This window comes from Lichenostomus cassidix, chromosome 15 (genome assembly GCF_008360975.1).
Source record: "Lichenostomus cassidix isolate B80296 chromosome 15, HeHo_3.0, whole genome shotgun sequence".
NCBI classification, from domain to species: Eukaryota; Metazoa; Chordata; class Aves; order Passeriformes; family Meliphagidae; genus Lichenostomus; species Lichenostomus cassidix.
Window position 1 is genome coordinate 4,388,806 of NC_139496.1, and position 17,087 is coordinate 4,405,892.

Consider the following 17,087-nt stretch of genomic DNA (forward strand, 5'->3'; position numbering starts at 1 on the left):
CTTCTGTTTTCCTTTCCAGACAGTGATTCTAACTAGAAGAAGATAAAGAAGTTTTAACAGAAGCCTTAACTCATCTGAACCTAAACCCCCATGTCATGTTGCTGCTGTTTGCTTCCTGCCTCAACTGCTCTGTGCATGGTGCCTTCCTGTTTTGTGGAGAAAAGCTGCTTCAATTCATAGTCAAATACAAAGCTGTGTCTGTCAGGCTGGGGGGACAATGTCACTTCAGACCTGCCTGCCAGGAGAACCCCTGGATTGTGGTCAGCACTTCAGAAAGTCTTGGAAAATGGAGCTATTTGGGAGTGCAGTGATCCAGGGAACTCCCCTCGCTGTGGAACAGACTCTGTAGGTGTTCAGCACTGAGGTGTGACCTCTGGGAGATGTGTCTGGCTGGGCTTTGTGTTTGTTTATGAAAATAATAATTTTAATAAAATTTATCTTTTTTTTTTTTTGTGAACAAATAGTAAGCTCCTGTTTAGAATGAAGTTTGTGGAAGGTGAGAGTGGAAGAACAAATCATGTTTACTGCCATATTGAAAAAGGAAACTTGATTATTTTTTGTAAAATGTATTTTTGATTGGCTTATATTTACATGTGATCTGCTGACCTGGCAGATGGAGATAATTTTTAGATGAACAAAATGTTAACTTTTGTCACTCTTGAAGTGGTATATTCTGTGTTTTGTCAGCATGTGGAATAATTGCTTCATTGGAATGTCTTTCCTAAAAAAGGATCAAGCAATAATGTCAACCAGTTCTCTTTAAAAAAAAAAAAAAGTAAAAATATGTAAATACTGTTTTTATAACAAAAAAAGGAAGGGAAGAGGGAGGATGTTACACTCATATCAGGGTTCCAGTTAATTGTTGAATGTCACTTTAATAGCAGTTTGGATAGTCCCACTTCATATTTTTATTTGTCGATCTGTAAATACCAGGTTTAAGTTTTTATTTTTATGCTGATTTTTTGTGGGATAACCTAAATGTGATCTTCAGTTTCTCAGATGATTTCCTGTCCTTCCTTTGGCAAGATGTGCTGATAGCAGAGTAGAAATCTCCTGGACCACACGGGTGTTTGGATCTCCCTAATTCTCAGATATTCCCTGTCTTTGAACACTCATTCTGAAACCACCACAGCCATGGAAGACAGACTTGATTCTTGCCCCAGATAAGTGCTCTTTCAGTAACCTTTAAAAGCATAGCCCAGGGAGGGAGGTGATTGTGTTCCTCACGCTCAATCAGGAAAACAGGGAAGAGGGAAAGGAGAGTGTGGAGCTTTCCTCACCTGGCAGGAGAGTGAAGAGCTTTCCTCACCTCCAGATCTCCTGGGCTGCACTCCCCACATCCTGCTGAGGTCCTCTGCATACAAACCATAAAGCACCAGCACTTCAGCTCCTTTTTTCCATTCTCTTTTTCCCAAGCAGCATTTCAGGAGCGTGGCTCCTGTGGGGACCTGCCCAGGCTGCTGCCTGTCAGGCTTGGAGCTGCCAAAACCATGTGCCAATTCTTCTCCTGGAGGAGTCACTGGGTAGGGGGGGATTTGCAGTCCCAGCCTGCAGGAAATAGCAGCAGGATGGCAGGAGACAAGTCCCATCTGCACATCTCTCGCTCCCGGATTTTATTCTGTCAGCAGCTCCCTGTGCTCCCTGGAGATGAGATGGAGACGTCTGTGTGATGTGAAAGTCTTTTCCTTGCTGCTCTGCCCTGTTGCCACTGTTAGTTTGGCAGCCCCTGTGCTCCCCAGGGAGCAGTGATGCCCAGAATTCCTGCTGGGAGATGAGATGGGCCTTGTCAGTGCAGCCACCACCATTAACCAGCTCCTTTTTAAACCTTGCACAGATTTCCCTCCTCTCTCCTTTAGATGATGGTGGGAAAGGCGATTCTTGGTGTGTTTTTTGGGATATATTTCCATGTGTGACACTCACCTGGGCCAGCCTGAGCAGCACGTGCAGGTGAGGAGGATTTTGGCTGTTCTCACATCAAGTGGGGTTTGTTTTTAACCCATGTCCAGAAATCAGGCAATTCCCTGCTCTCAGGAACATTCACACAGGCTGGCTTTTCCACTTCCACAGGTGACAGTGTTGCTTTCCCAACAGTTGGAGGATTTCCTGGTTCTTGGTCTGGGCCAGAAATTCTGTAACTGTTTGTGTTGAGGAAACTGAGGGGATTGACACGAGGTTTCCACAAAGCCCTTGAATGTGTTTGCATTTCCACGTCTGCTTGGACAATGCACTGAAATTACTGTATTGAGTAGTTTAACCTACTACTGAGAGATGTTTAATGCTTAAATGTCTAATTAAAAAGCATCTTTAGAATGTTGTTGAATGGGAAAGTGTTTTTTTCTGCTCTGTTATTTCTTTATATTGTACATGGATTAAATATCGACTTCCTTCTCTTCGAGTTATCGCTCTGTAATAAAAGATATATAAATATGTTATTACTTCTTAAATGATAGAACAGACTGTAATACACTTTATATAATTCTATTTTAATTCCAAATAATGCTTCTTGGAATTTTTTTTTATGCTTTCACTTTTGTTGCCACGTGCTTTTTTCTGCTGTTTATTGGAGAATTGTTTGTGCCTTTTTAACATCCATGAATCTTCAATTGGAGTCCTCATCACTTCCTGCAGAGAAAAAAGCAATGTTCAGTTCTCCAGCCTTTGACATTCCAAATTCCCATAGAACTTACTCCTCACACACCAACCCCTTTTCACTCCCACAGGAGTTTTTTTCACCCTGTTCTGTGTTTGCAAACGAGTTATTGGCAAACTGAAACACACGTGGGGCAGATTTGGGATTGCAAAGTGTGACCTGTAAAAGGTTTGGAATGGCAAATCCCTAATTTCTGCAGGCATAGTGTGTTTCAGGGGGAGGTGGGGAGTTCTGGGGTGCTGCTACAGGGTGAATCCAGGTACAGAACCTCTGGAGCGAGTTCTCAACGCTGTCCCTGCTGTCACCAAGCCAGCTCTGAGGATAAAACCAACCATTGCAGTGAAATACAGAGCTGTCACCATACCTGGTCACCTCCCTGAAGGACACTGGTGCAAGAGCAGCTGCAGGCGAGTGAGGAATGAGTTGGATCTGTCCCTTCAGCCCAGTGCTGAGAAGGAAAAACAGGTATTTGCTTTAAAAGGAATTAAAAGTGGACTTTTAAGAGGTGAAGGCGTTTGGGGTCAGGTTGGCTGGGGCTTGGAGCAACCTGGGAGAGTGGAAGGGAGGGGGGCAGAATGAGCTTTGAGGTCCTCTCCAACCCAAACATCCAGTGATTGTGAAACCACCTCCATGGAGCTTTGATGAGATTTGGGGTGTTCTGGCAGAGGCTGCACAGTCCAAGCCTGGTTCTGCTCACACTGGGAGTGGAGAGGGTGGAGGGTGAGAATCCTTCCTGAGCTGGTGGTGAGCTCTGTTCTGTGGCTGTGCTGTTCACTCAAATATAAATGTATTGCAGAAATATAATCTGAAATAACTTTGGTTCTTCTGTTGGGACTGGCAGAGGAGAGACAAGGTCCAGTGGTTAAGGGGTTTTTCTCATTCCATATTAAACACAAGGGTATCAAACCTGGCTTTGAAGGAGCTGTTGCAGAGATTAAACTTTCATATTGCTCCACGTAGCCTTATAGAGTCTGTCAATCTGTGTCACAATAAATACATTGTGTGATAGAAATACTCTATTTTGTATTACACGGTTTCCTAGGGAGTAAAGATATTCTGGCTGCTGTGTTTTGTACTCTACCATTACAGTTCCAGTTTAGCTTTGTCAGGTATTAACAAAAAATATATATTTTCTATCAGTCATTTCTCAGAGGGATGTAAGAGGCTAACAGTGAGAGGAAATTGAGGTCTGTTTGGGAGAGACATCAAGGAGATCCAGTGCCCCTTCTGTCATGTTTTTGGAATTGCCTTGTCAGTGTGGAGAGCTGGGAGAGGCAGATCCAGAGCCCTGCAGCCATGGCAGAGCTCAGTGAATGAGGATGCTGGGAAAGAAGGGACTGGCATGAGAAATTCTGTGTTTCTAATCTGTTGAGAACAGATGTTGTGTTTGGTAGGACATAAATGAATCATTCTTCCTCAGCCTGTGCCTGTTGGAGCTGTGGCACCCGTGGGGTGGCTCTGATGGGGACAGGATGGGGATGAAGGGCCTCATTCTAACTCAGATAATAGGACAAGTTTCCAACCCTTTTCCATTCAGTTTGTCCAGCCTGGCCCAGGGGATTTGCTTCTCTGGCAATTTCAGTAAAGGTTTTGTGGGTTGTTCTTGGTTTCAAGACGAGCCACACTCAGAGCAGATAGAAAAACCTGTGAAGGACGTAGTAAATGGGAATATGTGCAGCTGAACAGAGAATTCCCTGAGGAATCAGGATGGTTTGGGTCTGAAGGAACTCTCAAAGATGAAGTGAGAGTCAGGCAGAGTGAAACACTCCCAGTTTGGTGCCTGGTGTGGAAAGGCTGCACTCCCCCCTTGCATCATCCTTTGCCTTTGAGGATGGATAAACCCATGAGCCAGGCACTTGGCTCCATAAATCCCTCCTCACACACCCCAGGATGTGTTCCCAGCGTTCCCAGGAAATGCCATGGAGGGAGCCAGACTGGGGGCAAAGACAAAAAAGGGACTCAATGGAGAACCATCCTGCTAAAGGCCAGAATTAAAGCAAGAACACAAATCTGGAGATTCTGAGCTGCTCCCAGAGCCGACCTGGCCCTGCCTCGCACCTTGCACCAGAGCCCACACCAACGGGGATATTTTGCCCAGTTTTTGCTTTGCGCTGCGCTCAGTTTCCAGGCTCAACCCTCCCGTGAACTGCTGATGGCAGAGTTTTCCAGAGAACCTGGCAAGAAGCAGCGTGAACGTGCTGATGTGAATTTCGACGCTAATCTTCTGTAAATCGAGTGGCCCGTGTCCGAGGGACAGCCGGGAGAAATCCGAATGACGTTTCCATAGCCCCGCGCTATTGAGATGAAATCTCATGGATGGAATTCCGTGGACGCAGCTGCTGTATCAGCGCTCGGGCAATTCTGCTGGTCTGTTCAGAAGCCACCCATAAATAGCGGGGCTTCCAGCGCCGCCCGGCACAGCGGAACCAACACAGAGAGGTAGCAGCAGCACTGCTGGGACTGCAAGGGACTTTCATGAGGAATTTTGTGTGTCTGAGTCGAGCGAAGGGTTTGGCTCGTGCGTGGCGAGGAGTGAAGCTGCGGGGTTTGATTGAGGACGTTGAGCAAAAGTTTTTTTATTCGTCCCTTAACCGCCTGGTCAGCCCTGGCGTGGCGTGGCCGGGGAAGGCGTGGTCCAGTGGTTGAGCAGAGTTTTGTGGATGTTCCTGGAGAGCGAGGAAGGGGTTTTCACCGCCATCCCCCCGGCCAAGGCGGCGGCAGCAGCTCCAGCTGCTGGGTTTGGTGTCCCCTGGGATGCTGGAGCGAGGGAGAGGTGTCAGGTTTATGTTGTGGGGAAAGATGTCAGCAGCTGGAAGCTGACAAATTCCTGCTGGAGACAAAGGCCGGGCTGTGAGATGGGAGTTTAGTGGCTACTGGGCTAGCTGCCCAGAGCAGAGGGATCTGTGGCTCTTGGGACATGCTTGGTTCAGTCCTGCAGGTGCCTGGGTGAGAATGCAGGGCCTGCAAGCAGGAGGGAGAGGAGGATGGATAACAGACCTTGCTCCTAGCCTGGACATCCCTGGGGATTTGCAGCAGCTGCCTCGGGATCTGTGTTACCCCTTCTGCCTGTTCCCATGCCAGCTTCATCCTTTGTGTTTTATTGCCAGCTGTAGATCCTGGTGCCTCCCGTGTTAACCTCCTGTGATTTGGGTTTTCCAGGCACAATGACCGAGCAGCAAAGTCCCCCTGAGCAGATGGCGACTGGGGAGGGTGCTGGCGAGCGAGGTGGCAACTACAAGGTATATTGGGGGCAAGTGGGGGCAGCTGGTTAGGGATGGATGCTGGGTGATGCCGTGGGATGTGCCAGGCTGGAACCAGTGCCAGCTCTGCAGGTGGTTCTGGGGACAGAGGTGGCCTCCAGCTGTCCCACAGCAGCAGTGGGTGGTGGCCCTGCTCTGGTGCTGAGCCCAGCAGGGCTGCAGGTTGGGGAAGCAGCTGGGGCTGAGGATCTGCTGCTGCTGCTTGGCAGGAAGGACATTGCTCCCTGCCTGTGTGGCTGCCAAGGACATTGGCTGGCCAGGCTGGTGTGCAGCTGCCCGGGGGTTTAACCCAGGAGGTGAAGCATCCTGGCACAGCAGGATTGGCTGTTGGCCCAGGCACTGAAGCTCCCTGGGAGTGTTTGTAGGTTTGGATTCAGCTTGTAGGTTTGTTGGAGGTAAATCATAGGCTGAAGAGGGTGTGGTGGCTGCAGAGCCTCCCACAAAGCTGCTCCTGGACTGGGAAGGCTGCAGGTGGGAGCAGAGAGAGGAGTGCCAGGAGCTGGGGCTGGTTATTGCTTTGGTTCCTGAGGAACCCGGGTGTCACCTCTGTCCCTTGAGCTCCCCATTATATGGTGTGTGCAGAAAGCTCTGCCCTTGTCCCAGGCTCTGGGGTTGCAGCTGGGACCCCTTTGGGATAGTGCCAGGGGGTGTCTGGTCACCCCACTGTCCCTTCTGGTCCCCAAGTGGGTGCTGGGCACCCTGGGCCCTGCTCTGTGCTGTGCTCTGGCTGCTCTAACCCATCCTGCAGCTCAGCCTCGAGGCTCTGCTGGGAGCAGGGGGGCCTGGAGAGGTGCTGGGGTCTCTGCATCTCGCAGGGCTTAAAAAGAAACACTGAATAGAGAGCTTGTGCCAGGCCAGGCCAAGGGAATGATTGGAACTGGAGAGAACAGTGATAAGAAAAGGACAGGCAGTGACCAGGCTGGGGGTGGGAGAGGCAGCCCATGGCTCTGGAATTCTCTTAGCCCAAACCTTCCGTTTCCAGTGCTGGTTGAGCTGGTTTTCAGCCTGTCATGGATGAGATTCCAGCCTGTGCTTTACCAAGCAAACACCCTTGGCTGGAGCTGAGCCCTGAATTCTGTCGGGGCAGAAGCACTGACAGGACCTGGCTGTGCTGGGCGAGGAGTGACATTGGCACAGCATGGCCAGGATGAGGGACATGGAGGGACATGGCCACAGCCTTGCACTCCACTGCTGCTCCCATTTCCTGGTGTGTTCCCCTGCTGTGGTGGCTGACAGTGCCTCTCCTTTCTTAGATCACAATCTACGAGCTGGAGAATTTCCAGGGCAAAAGGTGTGAGCTGACAGAGGAGCTCCCCAACATCACCGAGAAGGAGATGGAGAAGGTGGGCTCCATCCAGGTGGAGGCTGGCCCGTAAGTCCAGATGGGATGGGGAGGATGGAGCAGCCCCGGGGGGTGACAGGGACAGCATCCCCTGACACCAGGGTCCTGCAGGTGGCTGGGCTTCGAGCGCCAAGCCTACGCTGGGGAGCAATTCGTGCTGGAGAAGGGCGACTACCCCCGCTGGGACTCCTGGTCCAACAGCCACAGCAGCGACAGCCTCATGTCCCTCCGGCCCATCCAGATCGTGAGTAGGGCTGTGCTGGGGTGGCTGTGCCACAGGCCTGGGGACTGCAGGGCTGGGGACATCCCCTGAGCCACCCTTTCCCCCAGGACAGCGCCGACCACAAGATCCACCTGTTTGAGAACGTGGGGTACACCGGGCGGAAGATGGAGATCGTGGATGATGATGTCCCCAGCCTGTGGGCCCATGGCTTCCAGGACCGCGTGGCCAGCGTCAAGGCCCTGAATGGAACGTAAGGATGGGACACTGGGGGCACACGGGGACACCCCAACGGTCTGTGGCACCGTGGTTGGTTCCCCCAGGGTGGTGGCAGGGGCGCCTGGCACAGCCACTGCAGTGGGGCTGGAGCTGCCCACCATGTCCCTTGTTCCCTCCCTGCTGCCACCTTCTCCCCAGCCCACAGGGACTAATGGGGACCGTGGCAGTGTCCCTGGGGCTGTGTGACACCTCCTTGCCCTAACCCACCACCCCAGCAGTGGAGCTGTTGTCCCTTCTCCATGGATGCTCCATCCCCTCCTCCATACGGCATTTCCCACCTCAGCTCTGCGGCTGCAGCCTGTGCGGTGGCACTTGGTGACACAGGAGTGGCCCTGGGCAGCATCACCTGGCTGTGGCAGGCAGAGACACACAGCCACTGCCTTGGCCTCGGTGTGGGATGGGGATGGGGACGGGGACGGGGACACTGCCCCTGCCCCAGGGGATGTGGCACTGTGGGGTAGGCACCGCTGAGCGCTGTCCCCGCAGGTGGGTGGGCTACGAGTACCCCGGCTACCGGGGCCGCCAGCACGTCTTCGAGAAGGGCGAGTACCGGCACTGGAACGAGTGGGACGCCAACCAGCCCCTCATCCAGTCCGTGCGCCGCGTGAGGGACCAGCAGTGGCACCAGCGGGGCTCCTTCGAGAACAGCTGAGGGACCCCGGATCCCCGCCGGGGTCACTCGCGGGGTCCCCCGGCTGCTGCCGTGACCGTGGTGTTTTTTGTGCAAAAACCTCAATAAAGCTCTGAGCTGGAGGCTGCCGGGGCCTGCCTGGTCCTGGGCTGGGGAGGGGTGGTGGATTTGGGGTGGGGGGACAGGGAGGGGGACGTGGCTGTGCCCAGCACGGGGCGGAGGGGGAAGAGCCAGTGTTTGCAGCGTTACATAAAGGCTGCGGCTTTCCAAAAATAACCCCCGGTGGTGCCGCGTCAGGGTTTTTCCAGTGCCTCTGTCCCTTTGCACAGCATCTCCTGCTCGCTCCCAGGGCGGGCGGCCAGCCCAGGGCAGGGAGGGCCGGGGGGGCTGCGGGATGTGCGGAGCCATCCCTGGGTCGTGCCAAGCCCCGTGCGCTCCAAAGGGAGATTATCCCTTGGTGGGATGGCTGTCCCCAACCCCAACGCCCTGCAGGGTCTCCAGGCTGTCCCCAAGGAAGTTTCCCGCAGTCCTGGGGTGGTTTCTCCTGGGGGATGAGGTCTGACACGGGGGGCTGTTCTGGTGGAGGAGGTGGGGAGTTGAGAGATGCCAAAGGGTGCTGGTGTTTGGGGCACTGAGCCTTCCACAGGGGCACTGTGGCCACGCTTGGGGACCCACAGGGCTGGGGCAGAGGTGGGAGATGGGCTCAAGGCCACCCTGAGCAACTCCTCCCGAGATTTTTCCTCTGGGCGAGGGTTGGTGGCTCTGACAGGCGATTGCCTGGCCCCGAGTGGCAAAAGCTGCTTCCAGAACAGTCCATGGGGCTGCCACGGCCAGGGGGGGCTGGGATGAGTGAATTCCAGCCCAGCAGAGCCAAGGGAGGGAATCACAGGAGCTGAGCTGAGCAGTGTCAGCCCTAGCTGGGGTGCCAAGGGGACGGGATGTGCTGCAGGGGTGCACTGGGACCTGGGACAGGGTCAGGGCTCAGGACCCCACTGGATTAACTCAGGAGATGGGGAGGGCAATGCTGGGTTCCTCTGTGGGGCTGCAGCAGGAGGCGCAGGGAAGAGAGCAGGGCTCCAGGGCTGGGAATGCAGGAAATTCTTGCTCACACCCTGGCCTGCCCGGATCTGCCCGATGGGTTCCTGGCAGAGCTGCGCTGTCACCTGGTCCCCACCGGCCCTGGAGACCCCATTGCCAGGAGCTGGGGCAGCTGCAGCCCCCAGGGACAGACTGACCCCCCCATGTCACTACCAGGGCAGGCTCTGGTGACAACACCCTGTGTGCAGCTGACCTGGGGCAGGGGACGTGGCAGAGGTGACCCCAGAGGGGAGTTACAGCCCATCACCTCCTGTGGGACCCCCGGGAAGTGCTGTGTGCAGGAGGGAGCAGGTCTGGGGTCTGTTTGGGTGGGTGACACTTGCCGGGGTGACAAGCTCTGGAGAGATCTAGCTCCTCTGTGGGGTGAGGTGGGCTGTGGGTGCTGCACAGTGTCCCCCACCGTGTCCCCTCACTGTGAAACCCCCTTTTCTGCCGCTCTGAGCATCCTCCTGGCTCAGCCAGCACAGTGCCAGCGCTGGGGCTTCACTGCTGCCCTCACCCCCCGGCTGTGCCACCCATCCTGTCCCATCCCAGCCATGGGGACTGTCCCAGACTGAGCCCCTCGTGCCCTCAGCTTTGTCCCGGTGTCACAGAGACCCCCCTGGAGTGCGGTCCCCAGATGGGCTGGGGTGCTTTTCAGGGACCCCAAAAGGGCCATAGGGAAGGAACCCAAAACCTGGGTGCCCCACTGGCTCTGCCTGGGTGTACCCTGCTCCAGCTGCCCCCATCCCCATCCCCTGCCCACCCCCGAAGCCCCTGGCCGGTGTGGGGAAGGATCTCCCGCGGTGCCCCAGCGCTGGCACAGCCCAGGGCTCTCCCTCCCCGGGCGGCAGACGGGCAAAGCCAGACGTTCACCAGCGCTTTGAGGCGTTTTATCGCGCATGGAAAGAGCCGAGCTCAGCAGGTCCGGCGGCGGCTGCCGGGCTGTCGGGGGGATCAAATCTCTGGCCCCGAAACGCCTGAAGCGGGGCTGGCGGGGCTTTGTTGGCCAGGGCAGCCCCGGCTCTTGGCACGCGTTCGGCTGATGCTTGCAAACTCCAAATCTCCTCGCCACCAACCCGACAAAGCGGGTGACTCGAATGTGACAGGTAATGAAATAACTCGGGCTTGGTGCTCGGGCAGACAAAGGCTGAGGCGGATCAGCTGACCCTGGTTTTCATTGGGGTTTAATCCAGCATTCTCGCTTTGAATCAGGCTTTAACTATTTTGTAAATAGTTTTGGCACCACTCTGCTGCGGCTCGGTATAAATTCCACCTCCCGGCCCCAGCCCGTCACTGGCTCAAGCGGGTACTGGTATAACTGGTAAGACTTTGCTATTTATTGTCCTCTCTTTTGCCGTAGCCTCCTCCCGATCCCCGGGGTCCCTTCCCGGTGCCCTCGGGGTGTCCCCGAGCCGGGGACAGTCCCGTCCCTGCAGCCCAAAGCAGGATGTCACCACCGGGCCGTGGCTCGGTTTCTTTTTGTCAGGAATGAGCCGTTTTCAGCTGTTTTGGAGCCGCTCAGATCCTGAGGGTCCCGCTGGGCTTGAGGATGGGTGTCCTCCCGGGGAGTGGCAATGCCAGGCAGAGTCGGGAGGGTTCGGCACAGGCTGGGGCTGGCGGGGGGAGCTTCTCTCCATCACCCCTCCGAGCACCCTCGTGGGACAGGGACTCTCAGCTGCTACCTGCTGGACAGGGACAGCAGGAAAAGCCTCGGCCACAGGCTCCGCTGGGAATGATTTGGGAATTCTCTGCGCTCACAATTCCCCGTGCTCTGGGCTGGAGACGCCAGGCAGGTCCCAAGGATCACTGCCTGTGCTCTGCCACGAGCCTGGGGAAATTTGGGGTGCTGAGCAGGGTTTGTCCCTGGCAACCCCATCCTGCTGAGAGCCCTGATTCCAACACCCTCTTCCCTGGGCAAACTGCTGGGTACAGATGGGAGCACAGACACAGGGCACGGGCACAGGGCTCTGAGCATGGTCCCGTGTGTCCTCAGGGGCAGATTTTAACGGGCTGAGTTTCCCTCCCAAGGCAGCAGACAACCCAGCTGATGATGGCTTCCGAGCACCAAATGCCAGCCTCCAAGCAGCAGCAAGCCAGCTCCAAGGTCAGTGTGAGACTGCCAGGGCACCCTCAGCCTCACTGGGTGCCCAAATCATGCCCTGAGACACCGCTGGGAGCAGCTGAGCTCCCCTTGCCAGCGCCCCCAGCACACCCAGCTGGTGCCAAGCTGCGCTGCTGAGCTGTTTGCAGCAGGATGAGGGGATGGGAAATGGGATTTTCCTGGTACCCCACAGCCTCAGTGCAGGTGGAGTGGATGGGAACAGATAAGAGCTGATCTCCCACCACCGCTGCAAACACAGCAGATCTGTCCCCACCACCCACTGAGCCCTGAGATCTGTGCTGAGCTGGCGGCCCTGGGGCTGTCCCTGAGCTGTCCCCAGGTGTCTGGGCCACCCTGTCCCACTGGTGGCTGCGGTGCTTCAGCCACAACCCGAGACCCTCTGCTGTTTGATGCCCACTGTGAGCATCAAACACACTGTGAGCATCAAACTGTGCCCACTGTGGGCATCCCTCTGCCAGGAGCACCTGGGCACTGGGACAGTGCTGGCAGGGCCTTGTGGGCACCCCTGAGTGACACCTGCATCCTCAAAGGGATGGGAGCAGTGGCTTGCACTTACAGCCTCCTTAAAATCCTCTGGAGTGCAGTTTTGGGAGAATGAGAGGTCTGGGCTGCTGCAGATGTGCTGCCCCACTGGTTGGGGACAGCGTGTGACCCCCGCAGTGGGGTGATCCCCGTGCTGAGGTCCTGCTCTCTTCCAGATTGCCATCTTCGAGCAGGAGAACTTCCAGGGCCGCTGCCATGAGCTCAGCGGGGCGTGCCCCAACCTGAAGGAAGCCGGTGTGGACAAAGTGGGCTCCATCCTGGTGCACTCCGGACCGTACGTGAGGGGGGCTGCGGGCTGGGGGCGTGCGAGGGAGGGCGATGGGGAGGAGGGGTGTCCCTGCTGCCACACCTGCATCACACCCTGGATTTCGTGTGGCCAACGCTGCTGAGATGCTGCACTGACCCCAGTGAGTGTCCAGAGCCAGGGGTGCCAGCAGGTGAGCAGGGGGATGCAGTGGGTGAACAGGGGGTGACAGTGTCGCCTGGACAGGCTGACGTCCCCCACTCAGTGGAGGGGTGATGGCATGGGCACAGATCATGGCGTTACGCCCAGTTTGGTTTCCTTCCCTTAGGGCACAGGGACAGGTGACAGTGGCATCCCACTGGTGCCCTCTCCCCACCTGCTGGCCCTGTGTGTGCTCTCCAAGCCATGGGCAAGGGAGAGTCCCAAAAAGCCCGTGGAGGTTTCCCAGCAGTGCTGCTCCCAGAATAATGAGGCAGCAGCCGAGCGTCCTAGTAGGAGCACAGCCCCAGCTGGGACATGTGGGTGATCCAGTCCTCCTGAAGGTCCCCAGGGACCAAGGACAGGTTGCCACCACGCCGGAGCATCCCCACTGGGAAGCCCTGCGGTGCCACCGCCAGCAGAGAGGCTCGGGCTGGCCAGAGGCACCGCACCCCCCTGCTCCCCGCTGGCACCTCCGCGGCACATTTCCCTTCCCGACAGCGAGCAGGGGACACGGCTGGGGCTCAGCTCCGGGCGCTCGCCGGGGGCGGTGCCGGGGGCCGATCCCCGCGGCGCTGCCCGCTCTGAAGCAGCGTCCCCTGCTCTCTTGCAGCTGGGTGGGCTACGAGCAGGCAAGCTGCAAAGGGGAGCAGTTTGTGTTTGAGAAGGGGGAGTACCCCCGCTGGGACTCCTGGACCAACAGCCGGAGAAGCGACAGCATCACTTCCCTGAGACCCATCAAAGTGGTGAGAGCACCCAGACAGCCACTACCCACCCGCCAGACCAAGGTCTGCAGCCAGAAGTCTTCCCCAGCCTTCCCCCGCCCTCCCCAGCCCCGCGGGCGGAGGGGCAGCCCCTCCTGCGCACCCTCGCCCCAGCGCTCGGGGCCCGGGGAGCCGTGGGGGGGTCGGAGGGGGCGCGGGGACGGGGACAGTGGCAGGTGACCCCAGAGCGGAGGACGTCTGCCGGTAAGTCTGGCAGTGCCAGCGCAGGCACCGGCTCTGTGAGCCGGATGGAGGGATGCGGAGCACCCCCGGCATCGGTGGGAGCGGCGGCACGAGGTGCCGGCCCTGGCCTCGGGTTCCCCATAGCCCTGGGCTCTGCCCCCCCTGCCCAGCCCCGGCCGGCCGGCAGCCGCTGACCCCCGTCTCTGCTCTCCCGGCTGCAGGACAGCCAGGAGCACAAGATCGTGCTGTACGAAAACCCCAGCTTCACCGGCAAGAAGATCGAAATCATAGACGACGATGTGCCCAGCTTCCACGCACACGGCTACCAGGAGAAGGTCTCCTCCGTGCGGGTGCAGAGCGGCACGTGAGTACCGGGGGGGGGACCGGGAGGAGGTACCGGAGCATCCCCGCTCTGCCGGGTGACGGTCGGGGTGCGTGAATATCGTGTGACCCCCCCGCTTGCCTCGGCAGGTGGGTGGGATACCAGTACCCTGGCTACCGGGGCTACCAGTACCTGTTTGAAAAGGGGGACTACAAGGACAGCTCAGACTTCGGCGCTCAGCACCCCCAGATCCAGTCGGTCAGGCGCATCCGAGACATGCAGTGGCACCAGCGCGGTGCCTACCACCCCACCAACTAAAGCCCCCGGCCCGTGCCGGGGCGCGGGGAGCGGAGCAAGCGTTCCCCCGGCCGCCGCTGTGCCCCCGCGGCCTCGCCTCCCGCCTCCCCCCGTGTGATGCACGCGCTGCCGAAGCAACTCAATAAAGCTTGGAGTTTCAAAGTCCCAGCTCTGCCCCTTCCTTCCCGCCGTGCAGGGGGACGCCGCTGTGGGGATGTCCGTGCTGCTCCCGGTGTCGCTGGGTGGGGAGGGGACTCATCGCCGCGCCCCCGGTGCTCTCAGTGCCACCCATCGCCGGTGCCATCGGTGCTGCCACGCCACCGAAGTGCCCGGGGTGAGGGAGGTGACCTGGGGCTCAGCGGGAGAGTCGGGGGCTGCCCACCCTGTGCTGTCCCCAGCGCGGTGGCTCTGGGGCTCAGCCCTGTCCTGGCCAAGGCTGTGGGTCACATCCTGCTGCGGCCGGCAAAAGGTGTCCCCGGAGCACCGGGGATGCCACAAATGGGGGGTGAGGATTGCCATCTCGGTCGGGACACTTCCAAGTCGAAAAATGGAATTAGTTATTAGGTGGTGGAAGCTTTAATTAGTCATAATGATTTAATTTAGCAGTCTCGGTGCTAGAGGACGCTTTTGTGATCATAAAAGTGGAGGAACGCAGCCGCACCTGCTTGCCGGGGGCTCCGTGTGGTGGCAGTGGCGGTGGCGGTGACGGAGGTGGTGGCGGGGGCGGCTGGGCTCGGTGCCCTCTGTGCCACCTCGGCTCTGTGGGCACCCGGCGATGGGCACAGGTGAGGGGTACCTGCCGGGGGTGGCTCCTGTCTCTCTCCTCTCCCGTGCACCGCAGCGCCCGGGGAGCAGCGATCTGCCCGGCTGCGGTGTTTTGGTGTGAATCCCGGCAAACCCGGGGATTTCAGGGATGCACAACACCCTCCCCATCAGCTCCCCGAGCCCAGCCGCCGCGGTGAGTGGGGTTTGCCCCCCAATCTTCCATGTGCCAGAGGTTTTTTCCCCTGTGCTCCGGAGGAGTGAGCCCGGCGGAGCCCACCGGCGGGCACAGCCCAGCCCACGGGCGACCAGCCCAATTCATCACTCGCCACACGCTGCTGTGAAATGTCAGCTCCCCGGCGAGGCGTGCTTTGGCAGCCACCGCGCTGCTTCCCTGCGGAAAGCTGCGCCTTTCCTTCCCCAAGGGAGAACTCAGGATCATCTCAGACCTGAACGTTTTAGTGAAAATTGGGATTTTAGCGGCAGCGGTGACAGAATGCCCGAGGTGCTCTCGGCTGGGAAAGTCTGGGGGACAAAGTGCTGAAACCAGCAGCGAGGGGGGAGCAGAGGCCCCAAATCATGGAATCAGAGATTCCCAGTGGTGGAACCCCGGAATGGTTTGGGCTGGAAGGGACCTTAAAGCTCATCTCGTTGGACTCCCCCGCCAAGGGCAGGGCCACCTTCTACTAGCCCAGGTTGCCCCAAGCCCAGTCCAGCCTGGCAGTGGGGGACCAGAGCAGCTCCCACGGTGACAACGGAGCCTAACTGTGGGTGGGCAGGGAGGGTTCTGGCGGGGGGGAAAAGCACCGAAAGCAGAAGTGGAAAATATGAACGAGCCCAGAGCAGCTCCTGTGGGACCCGTCGGGGGGAAATTCCTCATCTGGCGGCTGTGTGCACCCAGGTGGGTGCCCTCGGGTCACCTGGGGAGGCAGCTTCAGCTCTGCTGAGGAGGGTTTTTCCCTCGCTGGCTCTGGGGAAACGCGCTGAGAGATTATTTTGTTTTTTTAAGAAATTTAATTCAAAAGCAGAAAATCGCCTCCGTCCCACGCCCGCTGCCGAGCTGCCATCTGGCTCGCTGCTGTCGCGCTCGTCGCCTCAGCAGCTCGTCGCCCTCGGCCACCCCAGCCGTGTCCCTGTCCCCTCCCTCCCGCTGCCGCCGGGGCTGCGGGGGAACGCGGGGCTGCCGGCGCTGGGGAGATGTCAGCGATCCCACTGCGGTGGCTGGCTGGCTGGGTGGGTGGTTTTGCCGTCGTGCCAACAGCCGGCAGAGCTAAAGCTGTTCTCCAGGCTGCGGAAGGGATTTTTTTTTTTCCACCCGGCAAAAAGGATGGGGGCGATCAGACCCCATCGCTGCCGGCCGTGCTGGTTCTAGTCCCCCGGGTCCTGCGGTGCCCAGGGCGGCTGGAGGGTGTTGGGGTGGGCAGGGGATCCCCGTGACCCTCGGCAGGTGAACCCCCCAGGAGCGGGGCTGCCTGAAGGGGAACAGCAGCAATTTGCCATGGAGTAATTAATGACGGAGTAAGAGTAATGCAAACCGTGGCTAAGTCACATCCGAGACTGAGGTGTCTTTTCCTTCCTGTTTTCTTTTCCAGCTGGAGCACCAGACATTTCTGTCCTTGGGAGGTGTCTCTGTGAGGACCGTGGGTGATGCGGGGTGGGCTGGCGAGGAGGAGGAGGAGGCAAATGCGGTGAAGAGGTGCCTGTCGGCTCCCTCTGGCTTTGCTTTGCCTTTGCCGGCGGCAGTCGGGTGAATCCCCCCTGGAGATACACCAGATCGGGGAATCATGGGCTAAAACCAACAAAAATATGAATTGTTTGTTCTTAGGTACAGTGGGCTGAGCTCAGTCGCACCTGCAGCCTGGGTGCTTTGGGTACCTAATGTGCCTTGCCAGCTGTGAGGGCTTTACTGTGCGTTTCACGGATTTTTATCCCCTGAAAATTATTGTTATGTTTAATTCTCCAGCTTCAGGAGCCACGTGATTGCATGAGATTCCTAGCGTCTTTTTATTTTCTTCTTCTTTGCATTAAATTGAGTCTCCAGCCTCGTGTTTGTGCCTCCACGCACAGACACAGCCACAAACACTGGAGGTTTAAGGAAGGAAGGAAAACCAAGCAGGAACCCAGCATGTATTATTAAAGCCTTGTGGTTTTCAGGGCAGATTTGTGATTTATCAATGCTCAGCTTTGGCA

The 17,087-nt window shown here is 57.5% G+C and overlaps 3 protein-coding genes across 7 annotated transcripts in view; all 3 read left to right on the top strand.

Moving 5' to 3' along the window:
• The window catches only part of KIAA1671 (KIAA1671 ortholog), a 64,376-nt gene extending 61,932 nt beyond the window's left edge, over positions 1 to 2,444 (top strand). For both annotated transcript variants that reach the window (XM_085075677.1, XM_085075679.1), the window contains one exon: positions 20 to 2,444. The gene's annotated coding sequence lies outside the window, so the exon portion shown is untranslated. The remainder of the gene's footprint in view (positions 1 to 19) is intronic.
• A 108-nt stretch (positions 2,445 to 2,552) lies between these two features.
• Positions 2,553 to 8,504, top strand: CRYBB3 (crystallin beta B3). 3 transcript variants are annotated; one of them, XM_085075682.1, is made up of 6 exons: positions 2,553 to 3,115; positions 5,810 to 5,889; positions 7,164 to 7,282; positions 7,364 to 7,496; positions 7,583 to 7,725; positions 8,238 to 8,504. In XM_085075682.1, exons 2-6 carry the CDS (start codon positions 5,815 to 5,817, stop codon positions 8,401 to 8,403), a joined length of 636 nt encoding a protein of 211 aa, XP_084931808.1. In that variant the 5' UTR covers positions 2,553 to 3,115; positions 5,810 to 5,814; the 3' UTR covers positions 8,404 to 8,504. The 3 variants fall into 3 exon arrangements, with proteins under 3 accessions (XP_084931808.1, XP_084931809.1, XP_084931806.1); XM_085075683.1 differs by having other exon boundaries at positions 2,567 to 5,088; positions 5,807 to 5,889; XM_085075680.1 differs by lacking the exon at positions 2,553 to 3,115 and adding an exon at positions 4,952 to 5,089.
• A 2,265-nt stretch (positions 8,505 to 10,769) lies between these two features.
• Positions 10,770 to 14,300, top strand: CRYBB2 (crystallin beta B2). 2 transcript variants are annotated; one of them, XM_085075684.1, is made up of 6 exons: positions 10,770 to 10,783; positions 11,491 to 11,566; positions 12,283 to 12,401; positions 13,183 to 13,357; positions 13,738 to 13,880; positions 13,988 to 14,300. In XM_085075684.1, exons 2-6 carry the CDS (start codon positions 11,510 to 11,512, stop codon positions 14,154 to 14,156), a joined length of 663 nt encoding a protein of 220 aa, XP_084931810.1. In that variant the 5' UTR covers positions 10,770 to 10,783; positions 11,491 to 11,509; the 3' UTR covers positions 14,157 to 14,300. The 2 variants fall into 2 exon arrangements, with proteins under 2 accessions (XP_084931810.1, XP_084931811.1); XM_085075685.1 differs by having other exon boundaries at positions 13,183 to 13,315.
• The last annotated feature ends 2,787 nt before the right edge of the window (positions 14,301 to 17,087 follow it).

What these genes read in the sequence shown, in the direction of transcription:
- CRYBB3 (XM_085075683.1), top strand. Translation starts at nt 4,953, where the DNA reads ATGAAATCTCATGGATGGAATTCCGTGGACGCAGCTGCTGTATCAGCG. An exon ending in CCCTCCGGCCCATCCAGATC is followed by an intron (nt 7,497 to 7,582) that starts GTGAGTAGGGCT and finishes CCTTTCCCCCAG; the next exon opens with GACAGCGCCGACCACAAGAT. An exon ending in GTCAAGGCCCTGAATGGAAC is followed by an intron (nt 7,726 to 8,237) that starts GTAAGGATGGGA and finishes CTGTCCCCGCAG; the next exon opens with GTGGGTGGGCTACGAGTACC.
- CRYBB2 (XM_085075684.1), top strand. Translation starts at nt 11,510, where the DNA reads ATGATGGCTTCCGAGCACCAAATGCCAGCCTCCAAGCAGCAGCAAGCC. An exon ending in AGCAGCAAGCCAGCTCCAAG is followed by an intron (nt 11,567 to 12,282) that starts GTCAGTGTGAGA and finishes GCTCTCTTCCAG; the next exon opens with ATTGCCATCTTCGAGCAGGA. An exon ending in ATCCTGGTGCACTCCGGACC is followed by an intron (nt 12,402 to 13,182) that starts GTACGTGAGGGG and finishes GCTCTCTTGCAG; the next exon opens with CTGGGTGGGCTACGAGCAGG.